Below are 12203 nucleotides of genomic sequence, written 5' to 3'. Positions count from 1 at the left end.
TTCCGACCTGCTGGCCCGCGCCTGCCAGAAGCACCGCAGAATAGTGAGGTGAGGTCACCGAGGCGATGAGTTGGCACTCTCTCTTCCCAAATTCGATGACTGTGGTGAAAAGTCTGTCAAGGTGAGGGAGCTCATCTGACCATTGAGGTATTCCATTCAGCCCGACTAGGCTGGGATGAGAGCATCGCGGCATGGCTTCAATTGGGGTGTCGAGGGCTGACTACACAACGTCTTGTTCGACTCTCTACTAATATCTAGCAATCCAGGCCATCTTCATAGGGAACAGATCTAGCTCCTTCCTGCTATGCCAGCCGCAGCCCTCCGACGTCGCTCCCGCGGTTTCGCATCGAGTAATCAGGCCATCTCTAGCCATCCTTAGCGCCTTCTGTCACGGCCAGGGCTACTCAGTACCAAGACAAGCAATCCCTTCCTCTTCACAGCCAAGCACACGGATTGTTCAGCATATGGATCCCACGGCTCACGCCTAATTACAAAACAGAGTTGGTACCTGTGGGGTCGGGGAAATGCCGACACACCCACGCGCACGTGAGCTTCCCACTTCTCTCTGCGCAGTTGCAGACTTCGCTTGCCATTTGGCGAGTCTTCGGACGCAAAAGGTGTTTCAATTTTTGCGGCGCAGAGCGAGTGGCGCGCCGGAGTTATGGAGTTATGGCACCATGCACGGCGAGATGTGCGGTCGCAGGGCAGGCAAAATCGTGACCCTGGAAAGCCCCGCCGCCCGCGTTCCAGTGCCAAACGGCCGCCTAGAAGCAACCTTGAAAGTGTAAAAGGGCATGGTACAACATGTCCCCCTCTTCCACGGCCGGCTCACCCTGTGCATCTGCTTCCCTATATCCGTCTCACTCACAGTCCACTTTCACAGTCTCACCATCCGCTTTGTCGCGCCCACTGCCTAAAACACTGTCCGTCGGGTATCGCCTCGCTGCCCCCGCGTCATAACCAGGCTCCTATCGACTCACTTCTCACTACCGCCTAGTCTCGTAGTAGTCTCCCGGTGACCCCGTTTATCGCGGTATTCGTAAGCCTTTCACTCATAAATGCTCCCCTTCCGCCGGCAATTGACTTGGTCCTTTAGTTTTGTCGCGCACATCCCAGCTGCGACCGCAACCCCACCCCGCCGTCACCTCCGCAACCCATCACTACATAGCCGCCCGCTCACCCCTCCGAAGTCATCCATCGCTATCCGCCCGCGCATCGCTCCACGCAAAATCGCCGTCGCTACCATGTCCTCGACGGATAACCGCGACATCCTGCTCGACGCCGGGCTCCCTAACACCGAGGCTATGTCGCTCGCCAACTACACATTTCCCAAGGAGAGATTGAAGAAGACGCTGTCAAACCCCAAGAAGCAGCCCCTCGTGCTCGTATCATGTGGTTCCTTCTCTCCGCCGACCAATCTACACTTGCGCATGTTTGAAGAGGCGGCCGACTACTGCGAGTTCGAGACCGACTATGAAGTTGTTGGCGGCTTCTTCAGCCCTGTCGGCGACGCATACAAGAAAGCCGGACTGGCTTCCGCACAGCACAGGATCAACATGACGAGGATCGCCGTACAGGACAGCTCGACTTGGATCGGTGTTGACCCGTGGGAGCCGCTGCACAAGGAGTATCTTCCAACTGTCAAGGTGCTCGACCACTTTGACCACGAGCTTAACGAGGTTATGGGAGGAATAGCGAGCGAGAATGGCGAAAAGCGACGCATTCATGTGGCGCTCCTCGCAGGCGCCGACCTTATCCAGACGATGAGCACGCCCGGCCTCTGGGCTCGCGAGGATTTGAGCAGGATCTTGGGTCACTACGGTGCTTTTATCCTCGAGCGCAGTGGTACTGATATTGGTACGTTCCTCTACACATGAACCCTACAACCGCTAACATGCTACAGACGATGCGCTCGTACAGCTCCAGCAGTGGAGAGAGAACATCCGCGTGATCCCGCAACTCATCCAGAACGACGTCTCGTCCACCAAGATCCGGCTCTTCCGCAAGCGGGGTAAGAGCATCCGCTACTACATCCCCGACAAGGTCGTCGACTACATCTACGAACACGGCCTCTACAGCGACGACGAGAAGAAAGTGGCAGACAAGGGGAAAGAGGCAGCATCTTCCGAAGCTACTGAGTCCTCACAAAGTGTTTCGGCTTCTTGAATAACCTTACCCACGAAACTGCTATGAAGCCTTCACATTTCGAGAATTGCATGTACCACCACTTCCGACAGGACTGCCACGCCGCATGCTGCAAGGAATGCACGTCCGTCATCCCTGGGTGGCAAACTGAATTGGCGTTGTAGAGCGGTACTCTCATTAAATCGTCACGATCACCCAAAACCGGCTTATTAGAGAGGCACGGGTGGGCCTTCACAGGCATGGTTGGCTGAAAAGGGTAAAGGGTCAGGACGAGCCCTATGACCATTGGCGCATTGTTTTTGTATATTTCCAGCTATGATACCACACGCAGATGCAACAATGCACGATAATCTTTACGAATTGCACCAAGTAACGGAGCGTGGAGGTCCAAGCCTCCAAGGGCAGGCTTGCTCATCATTACAGGGGCTATGATGTCATCCGCGGAAGCGAGTTGGCGGCACATCTTCCTTCCCTGCCGTTGTTGATCTCGGGGCGCAGGGACTCAACGGTCTCGTCGAGATTGGGTAATCTGTGATGACGCGATGGCATTCTCAAGGAAGTTCTGGGTGGTATGTGACATGCCGTTGTACTCTAGAGGTTGTATTGTGCACTCTGTTTGTGTTTGTGACACAGCCACCAAGGCATACGCAGCTTTGCGTTACCAAGTACTCCAAGTGTGAGCTGAGAACTTGGTCGTCTGTGATACCCGCCTTGTCAAATATCAATAGCCTTCACACAGGACCGACTCCACGTCCTGTGTCCAAGTTTGTCGCAGTTCCAAGATGGCCATCCAAGCGGCTTGTGGCGCCCAGCGCTCGGCCACGTCAGGCCAGGCCATCAACACCTCATCACCCCAGCAACGACACGGCATCCCAGCAAGCCCAACCTCGTGCATGTGCCCAGCCGCCGATTATACATATTCGCTACCAATATTCACATGCGCCCGGGTGGTGGCAGACACGACTGAACGCATTTTTGTTATTTGCGTGCTTTTGCAGCTATCTTATGAAGTGCATCCCAGCCCCACGTTTCTACACCGCGCTTTCGCTTGAAGCACGTATACTTATCACGACCACCCCATCTTTTCGATGAGCGACCGCGAGCGCAATGCGTCGCGAAGACGACCGCAGGGCGACGAACGAAGACGGCGCAGAGAATCACATGGCGACGTAGATCCTGAGCGACGGCGGAGGAGAGAATCCCGCGGTGAGGATGCAGTCTACGATCGGGAAGGAAGACGGCGAAAGGGACACAGGGCGACAGACTCTTCAGGCGACCTACTGCCAAAGCCGCCCCGGCGATCGAGACACCAAAGCGACACTGAGCAGGAATCCCCGGCGCCACGCAAAGCTCGGGGATCGCGGCGCAATTCTACGACAGATGGAAGTGGGAGGGGAAGTCGAGGCTCAGCTCCTCTGAGTCTCGATGCGCTAGCGAAGCTTGACAAGACCAATGCGAAGAAGGCTGGGGGCTGGGGGGCCTACGACTACGACGATGAATACCTGAAAGAGGTCAGGAAGAAGGAGAAAGACCTGGAGAAGGACCGGATAAAGCATGAGCGAGCGGAGAAGAGAAAAGAGCAGCAAGAGGAGGAAGCCAGACGACGCGCTGCAGAGAGCGATGCCGCATTGCTTGAGGAGAAAGCTAGGAAACGGCGAGAGGAGAAACGGAAGGCTGCTGCGTTGAAGCAAAGTCAGACTGACGATGAGCTCGAGAGGAAAAGAGGCACATACACGGATGATGAACGGGAAGAACGACGACGCAGACACGAATCGAAATACACCCCGTCAGAGGCCGACGAGCGGAGGGAACGGAGACGGCAAGAAAAGCAACACCGCACAGAACAGAAGAAGCGGCGCGTTATCAGCGGACCCTTGGCCGAAGAGGGTGGCATCGACGACGACTCTGAATATCGGTTCATGATGGAGAAGCGCGGAGGTGCAGGCAGTGGCCCGCCGACAGTATACACAGAAGAGGAGCTAGCACGAAAGAAGAAGAAGAAGCGCATAATATTCGCCATAGTCTGCGTCGTGATCATCCTGGCTATCGTCATACCTGTCGCTGCATTGCACTCGAGCAGAGGCAAGGATGACGAAAGCTCAGGGAGCGGATCCGCCGCTGCCTCATCGGGGCCAAAGAACGACAATCTGGCCGGGAAGGACCGAAACAGCGTACCAGAAGCGGACCGAGGTGGCATATTGGACCCATGGGCATGGTACGATACCGATGACTTCAATGTTACCTACACCAACAAACTCGTCGGAGGCCTCCCGGTCATCGGTCTCAACGACTCCTGGGACGATGATGTTCAAGCAAATCCTTCCGTCCCTAAACTCTCAGACTCGTTTGAGTACGGCAAGACACCTATTCGTGGTGTGAACGTCGGTGGCTGGCTCAACCTCGAGCCTTTCATTACGCCTTCTTATTTCTCTCAGTATGGGTCCAAAGACAACGTAGTCGACGAATGGACGTTCCTGAGCAAGCTCGGACCTGCAAAGGCGAAAGACACTATGGAGAAGCACTACTCTACATTCATCAATAAGAAGACTTTCCAGGAGATCAGGGAGGCTGGTATGGATCACGTTCGCTTCCCATTCGGCTACTGGATCGTGCAGACATACGACGACGACGTTTACGTACCGCAAGTAGCATGGCGCTACCTTCTCCGCGGTATTGAGTACTGTCGACAAAACGGGCTCCGCGTCAACCTTGATCTTCACGGCGCGCCAGGTAGTCAAAACGGCTGGAACCACTCTGGTCGTCAAGGCCAAATCAACTGGCTAAACGGCACAGACGGCGACAAGAACGGGCAACGCACACTAGACGTCCACCATAAGCTCTCCGTCTTTTTCGCCCAAGATCGCTACAAGAACGTAGTCACCATGTACGGCCTCGTCAACGAACCCCGCAACGTCGAACTCGACACCGAAAAAGTAGTCGCCTGGACACAAAAGGCCATCGACCAAATTCGCGCCGACGGCATCGAAGGCATCATCGTCTTCGGTGACGGTTTCATGGGCCTCGACAACTGGCAAGGCAAGCTGCAAGGCAACGACAACCTTCTCCTCGACGTCCACCAGTACGTTATCTTCAACACGGACCAAATCAAGCTCGAGCACCGCGACAAGCTCAACTTCGCCTGCGAAGCCTGGACCCAACAAAGCAAGCGCTCCATGGACAAGAAAACCGGTTTCGGTCCCACCATGTGCGGAGAATGGTCCCAGGCAGACACAGATTGCACGCAATACATCAACAACGTCAACACAGGCACACGCTGGGAAGGTACTCTACAAGCGCAAGACGGTAAATCCGGTGCCGTCCTCAAGCCGCAGTGTCCGCTGGAATCGTCGCAGTGCTCTTGCGACCAGGCCAATGCCGACCCGAAAAATTACAGCGATCAGTACAAGAAGTGGCTGTACCAGTTTGCGATTGGCCAGATGGATGCGTTTGAAGCTGGTTGGGGCTGGTTCTACTGGACGTGGGAGACGGAAAGCAGTACGCAGTGGAGTTATAGGCGGGGGCGCGAGGCGGGGATTCTGCCCGATAAGGCGTATGAGCGCGATTGGAGTTGTCCTGGTAATGGAGTTGAGGGGCTGGATCAGTTTGAGGGGCTGGCGGAGAATTATAGGAGGATGTAGATGGGGATGGTGAGAGGGGGTGGATGTTGTGTCGGGACTTCGGCCTGCTTCTTTCATTGAGCATACGTGTAATGAGGGTGTTTGGGTGGGAAGGGGGGTTATGAAAATGATTTTGTTGTCGTACATAGCATGGTCTTGTGCATTTCCTGGCGTTGAATATGGTTATCCAGTTCAGTACATAGAATTCGGTGCGAACCATTATCAAATCGCGTATCCATCCATCGTATTCAACCTCTTCTTTTCGACACCATTAGACAGTATATAAGCGTCACCGACTTCCATTATGTAGTCGTCAAAGTTCCACTACACAAAATGACCACTGATTCAGCGAGGCTGACCATGACTCCAGGCCCCCCACATCTCATCTCGTCTCGTCTCACGCACGACGATCTGAGCGTTCAAGGCCCCCTATAACCCTACGATTCATTGCCCCGGCACGCGGCTGTGCCGCACAACTCACACAAACGATGAGTCGGCAACGAAATTATCAACAATTCGGTCGCTCATTTGCACATTCCAATTTACGACGGAAACGCAGCACGCACTTCGGCCACGTCACGCCTGAACGATGCGTACCTTGAACTATTGCGATTGGCAGGAGATGTTGCGCACGTCGCTATTTTAAGGCGGTGCGGGTGGAGCGTGGGAGGAGTGCCATCCTGGTGGGGGATCATGAAGAGGGTGAGGCCACCAAGGCGGTGTCGTGAGGAGGCGGCTGTGTAGGCGGTGCTTTCGGCGAGGTGATGGGTGTTTATATCGTGGATTGCGACTTCCTCTATTGTGAGCCTGTTATTTCGGTTCCTTTTTTTTCGTAGCGACCATATCACAAGACAACACACCAACCGCATAATACCATCCCATCTCATCCCATCCCATCCTACCTAGATATCCTCACAACAACCACGCCACACCCCACCCACCATGTCATCCTTCTCTCGCCACACCCGAGACACCAACTCCTCCATCTTCCAGAACCCAGGCGAAAAACGCGGTTTCATCGTCGTCATCATCCTCTCCGTCCTCGCCACCGTCGGCATGTTCTGCCTCATCATCACGCTCGTCATCTGCAAGAACAAGCGCGACCGGAAGAAGAGAGCGGCCAAGATGGATGCGGAGAAGAGTTTGAATTTTCTGCCGGGCAGGAAGGGGCGGTATCGCAAGTTGGAGGATGAGGATGAGGGCGAGGTGTGGAGTGTGGAGATGGATGATCGGAGGCCGACGGCTTATCAGGGGAGGTATAGTGAGGTATGTTGATGTGATGGGGAGGTTGAGATGGTGAGGCTAATGAAGGGATAGGTCGATTTGCCGCATCCGGAGAATGCTTACAGATGATCTTGTGACGTCCTGTTATCAATCAGGCGGTTACGGAGTCTGCTGTACTTGCTTAGCTGGTCATCTGGGCGACATGCAAGCATAAGATCATTTCTGGTGTTGGGATAGTCTTTGCAATTCGCCATCAGTCACCCAGTTACGGTTTCAAGTAATATTCCGCTCCCTCATCCACATCCACTTTTATTGCGAGAACCCAGACGACCCGCCTGTCCTATCAGCACCGCCATCTACACACCCGATATTCTGGTTACCCATCTCAGTCATGTCTCCCCGTTCCCAGGAAGATGACAGCATCCGACGCTTAGAGGAAGATCTCGAATGGCTGACACTCGTATCCACCTTGACCACAGAGCGGCAAAGGGAAGACGATGATCCAAAGGTATCACTGGACAGGAAGTCGATGTCGATGAATCCGTTTGAGCGGAAAGCGACCAGAGACAACCCAAAAGATAAGAACGTAGATGCAACGGCAGTAGACTTATGGCCACGTCCCGACCTCGAAGATCCCATCTCGCCTACCGCTCAAGAAGAAATCTTCAGCCTTCTCCCACCTACAGTCTGGGTTGTCACTTTGACAAGAGTGTCACATGACACCCTCCGCACCCTTTGTCTCTGTACCGCATTCTCCACCGCCAAAGTAGTGTTATCCCACCTCGCAGATCAATTCTCTTCTCATCCGTTTCTTTACGTCCCGCATGGGTCGAACGACGTGCTGACAACATATTGCGCGCCTGGCCGCTATGCAAGCAGCAAGGAGTGCGAAAATACTATCGGTTTTGAAGCACTGATGACTGAAACTGGGTGAGTAATTTATCATGTTAAGGCTAGAAAGGGGGTAGGAGGGGCCTGGCAGGGACATATACTAGATAGGAGGGTTTTCGGACTCGGGTTCACGGAGGTTACTCAGGAGAATGTTAGACGGGTACTGAGGGTGTGAAGATCTCATATCCACGATCATAGTTATTCATGTTCTTATTTCCTTGCTCACGCCTAGTTCAAACTCTACAACCAACACCCACTTTCCACTCAACGCCTTCACACTCTACTTCTACACCTCTTGTTACAACCCTCCTTCCCATTAACAACCCTACTGCCCATCCCTCTCAGCAAGCATTTCCTCAATATGCTTATTCAACCAATACCTGCCCAAAACCTCCCTGCTCATATCCCTCGCACCCTTAATCTCGCCCGCACACACCTCCGTCTTACACAAGCACTCAAAAGGCTGAGCCATACTCCACTCGGTACTCGGATAAAAGAACGTGAGCTCATCACCCTCCTTAAGCCCCTCTCCCTGCTCCGACACCCTCACTTCCCAGCGCTGCATATCAAACACAAGGCTGGGCTTGCAGCTGTGGTTTATATAGACGAGGTCGCAGTTCAGCTCGATGTGCAGGTCGCGCGAGGCTTGGACGGAGGAGTAGGCTACCGTTGCTGGTGTGGGGTTTGTGATGCGAGCAAAGACTGCGTCGGGGGGCAGGTTGACGAGGGAGACGGAGCGCGAGGTGAAGGAGCCTGGGTTGTGCTCTACACGGAGGAGACGGGTGAGGTCGGGTTGGACCCATGCGGGGATTTGAGAGGTGACCGTCGAAGAAGGGGTGATGACGGGTTTGGTAGATGATTTCCCGTTTGTGTGGGGGTTTGCGCTTGGAGGAGGGGTCGAGGTTACGGCTGCGGGAGACATGGTGGGTGAACTGGATTCGAGGTTTGGAATGACGGGTCTGTGTGTATGAGGTGAGGATGTTAGGTCACTGTTTGCTTTTGCAGTCAGTCAATTAGAGGTCTCTCGCTGGTCTTTAGTATTGTTTCCCCTTCGAATCAGAGTGCCCGGACGATGGGCTCAACTACACGCATTCAGGCTCACTAGGGTCCACATGAAGACGCAGTCTCTTCCTTCGTGTGGGGATACCACGGCTTGTTCCACACTCATGCCATCTAGTTCCATATTGCCGAAGAGGCTCGGTATGTCTTTACCTAGGTATCCAAGCCTGTTTTGGTCGAATAGGGACCCGAGGTACTAGGCATGCGTGCCTGATTGCACGTGAGGTGGCCTCATCTGTGTATCCGTTGTATAATGGTATTACGCGCAATGCCCAGTTTAAGGCGGCACAGGGAGGATCAAGTGGGCTGGGATATGGTATATCTGTCGTCTGTCGTGCATGGTGGGGAGCTGCTAGTGACGTGGGTTGTAATAGTTTCCAGGTTCTCCGGCTTTGCAGATAGCCTCGGTAGTGTAAGAATGCGCTAGGCCGGAAGGTTTCTAGCGTGTAGTTCTAGCACGTGCTGGCACTTGCGGCTCAAGAGCTGTCCAATTCTTGAGTGTGTATACAGGTCGTTGGCAAAGGACGGTAGTGATTTTGATGTGGTGGTTTGTAGCGAAGATGCATTCGTATGGAAACAGTTTCTTACTGCCTAAAATTGTCGTCGTTATCGACTGTCTCCTCTTCACGCCGAACCTACCTTATTTCCCATAGGTCTGCTCAACTGGCACAACGCCATTGTCGTCGCTCTCAGTACCCGTCGCATCTGCACTCTTCAAGCCCATGCTGCTAGTATCATATCCATTCGCTGTCAGGTACTCCCTGAACCGTATATCCTCCTGATCGATTGTGTCCTGGCCGATATGAGGAAGGAGCAATACCAGCCCAGCAGCTACGAAGGCAAGAGTGGAAGCCACGAAGAAGGGATTACGACCCGCAGCAATTTCATCATCGCCTGCAGCTTTCTGGAGTGCGTCTAGAGCGTAAGAGCCGGCAAAGGCACCAATCTTGCCTACAGCCGCTGCGATACCGTAGTACTGTCCTCTGACTAGATGTTAGAAACTGGAGCTTTAGGGATGCGATAAAGTAACATACCGTATACCCGTTGCGCATGTCTTGGAAGCAACCAAACCAATATTATCGCCCGGTCCAAACTCGCCCAGCGCGAGGAAAACGCCATACACCACTACGAATCCGGCGACATTCTCAGGCTTGTTCAACCAAGGATAGCATCCAGCCATGATGAAGCCGATGATACCCTGTAGAGTCACACCGATGAACAGAGTCTTCTTAGGGCCCATGGAAGGTAGATCCGCGACAAAAGCACCAGCAAGGCAACCAGGCATGTAGAAGAAGTTGATGAGGATGTTCCACGCCAGACTCTTCCACAGCGGTGCCGACTCTCCTAGCAAATTGGCCAAGATGGACGTTGCGTAGATACCGAATGAGTATGCGCTGAAGTCGTAGATGAACCAGATGATACTGACGATACTCAGCCGGAACCAGTAGTATTTGATAATCAGCAGCCATGGTGTCTTTGCCTTGGCTAGCGACTCGCGCTTGAACGCCTCGGGCTCCTGTAGTTTCAATCGCAGGTACAGCAGCGAAAGGGGCGGGATGATTCCGATGCCCAGGCAGATGCGCCAGGCGGCTCGTAGATGGTCTTCACCCGTAGCGAGGACAACGACGGTCGCGACGATAGCGCTGATGAAGAATGCTAGGTCGATCTGCACGTTGGTGAAGAGGATGAACCACTTGTTTCGGGTGCCTTGCTTGAGTTCGCCGGTGGATTCTGCGCAGCCGACGCTGCCTGCTGGATACTCTCCGCCGATACCTGCTGCAAGTCAGTACGTTGATCGAGAGAAATAAGCACAAACTTCGGTGCACACCTATTCCGAGGAAGAAACGGTACACAACGAGCGCCGTCAACAGTCCACTTGGACTACCTCCAGCTCCGTATGACGCCGTACCCAAGATGGCGAATAGGATGATGATGATGGTTGACGTGAACAACGACCATTTCCTCGAAAAGTGATCAGAAGTATACCCGAAGAACAGCATGCCCACGACTGTACCCGCAAAGGTAATACTCGAGACGTTTGCTTGGGCCGAAGAGTTCGCATACGAGTCTGGATAGATTGTCTTTAACATCGTGTTCACCGGTCCAATGATCTAGGCATTCCTGTATCAGCATTTTCATTCTCGCAGTTCAGATCTCCATTCGGATATCATGGTGGTGCTTTGGGATGGGGATTGTGGTTGTCGCATAGGGAATTGTCTGGGTGTCGCTTCTTGGAATCGAGTTCTGCGTACATTATTGAGGTAGCCATCGCTGAAAAGACCTGCGCCGCATGCGATAACGGGCCATAATCTTTCCCACCTTCCTTTCTCTGTCTTTGCGACGCTGCCTCTACGTTCGATGTCGCCTTTCGCGTCAGTCGCATTGTACAGGCCTGGTTGGGTTTCCGCAGCGGAAGCCATTGTAGTGTCGCGTGGGGCTTGACCAGAATACGAATGCGATCAAGCAGGGTGTCGCGTCACGATTGCCAGCGTAGTAGGATAGCAAGAGCGTCGTTGGAGTAGAAGATAAGCTTTCGTAGGCGGACCGCTCAAACTTTAACGGCTCTCACTTGAGCTGGAGCTTGCTTGCAACCCTGGTACGGCTGTTGTGGCACTCACTGCAAAAGACCCTGTGATCACCCTCACTCGAACCCGCATCGGGTTTGGTGCTGTCCTGTCGCACTCATCAGACCACTCACAATGGAAGAAAGCTTTTCCCAATACTTGTGGCGTAGGATTTGGAGGCCCACGACGCGGCTGTTACTCCATAAAGCAGGTGCACATTTCCGCCGGGAATATCTGGGTACCGAGCAAGACAGCCGTTGGGGCTACAACTCTATCCAAGGTTACGCGTCCTTCGCCTTCTGGAATGCTGTAGCGTTCGGTATTAAGTTCTATTGCCGCTCATAAGAATCAACGGTAATCAGCGGTTGTCAAACCCAAAATTCCTCGTCGATATTGAAGGGGAAGTTGCGTCCAGCCTCAAGCTTTGCCATGCTTTGTTCAGGCGTCCGAAGCCTCAGCGCGTCGCCCAAACAGGTTAGCAACACCGACGCCGCTGACGCCGCGCAGAGCTTATCCTGCAGCTGCCGTCGAAGTGGCATGAGAGCACGCGATCTAAAGTACGACATTCGATCGGGACAGCAATCCGAGAGTTTACCTTGGCGTCGAAATCGAATGTGCAGTATCTTACCGCCCAGATGTGTTTGTATTCGACGAGCGAAACGCGCAGTAGATATACCAACCATGTAACCATGTGCTGCTTCCC

At 53.7% G+C, this 12203-nt stretch overlaps 4 protein-coding genes across 4 annotated transcripts; 2 read left to right on the top strand and 2 right to left on the bottom strand.

The window, feature by feature from the left end:
• Positions 1-1244: 1244 nt before the first annotated feature.
• J4E78_000404 (uncharacterized protein) lies at positions 1245-2166 on the top strand (the record flags this gene model as incomplete). Its single annotated transcript, XM_049361068.1, has 2 exons — positions 1245-1857; positions 1904-2166. The coding sequence occupies 2 exons, from the start codon at positions 1245-1247 to the stop codon at positions 2164-2166; spliced, it is 876 nt and encodes a 291-aa protein (XP_049226351.1).
• A 1067-nt stretch (positions 2167-3233) lies between these two features.
• J4E78_000403 (uncharacterized protein) lies at positions 3234-5783 on the top strand (the record flags this gene model as incomplete). Its single annotated transcript, XM_049361067.1, has 1 exon — positions 3234-5783. One exon carries the CDS (start codon positions 3234-3236, stop codon positions 5781-5783), a length of 2550 nt encoding a protein of 849 aa, XP_049226350.1.
• A 2419-nt stretch (positions 5784-8202) lies between these two features.
• Positions 8203-8799, bottom strand: J4E78_000402 (uncharacterized protein; the record flags this gene model as incomplete). The annotated part of the gene is made up of 1 exon (XM_049361066.1): positions 8203-8799. One exon carries the CDS (start codon positions 8797-8799, stop codon positions 8203-8205), a length of 597 nt encoding a protein of 198 aa, XP_049226349.1.
• A 777-nt stretch (positions 8800-9576) lies between these two features.
• J4E78_000401 (uncharacterized protein) lies at positions 9577-11356 on the bottom strand (the record flags this gene model as incomplete). The annotated part of the gene is made up of 4 exons (XM_049361065.1): positions 9577-9919; positions 9971-10709; positions 10765-11047; positions 11189-11356. The coding sequence occupies 4 exons, from the start codon at positions 11354-11356 to the stop codon at positions 9577-9579; spliced, it is 1533 nt and encodes a 510-aa protein (XP_049226348.1).
• Between the last annotated feature and the right edge of the window lie 847 nt (positions 11357-12203).

This window comes from Alternaria triticimaculans (genome assembly GCF_023758025.1).
Source record: "Alternaria triticimaculans strain BMP 0046 chromosome Unknown scaffold_1, whole genome shotgun sequence".
Classification (NCBI taxonomy): domain Eukaryota; kingdom Fungi; phylum Ascomycota; class Dothideomycetes; order Pleosporales; family Pleosporaceae; genus Alternaria; species Alternaria triticimaculans.
The sequence above is the reverse complement of the archived record's forward strand: the minus strand, read 5'-3'. Positions and strand labels throughout refer to the sequence as shown.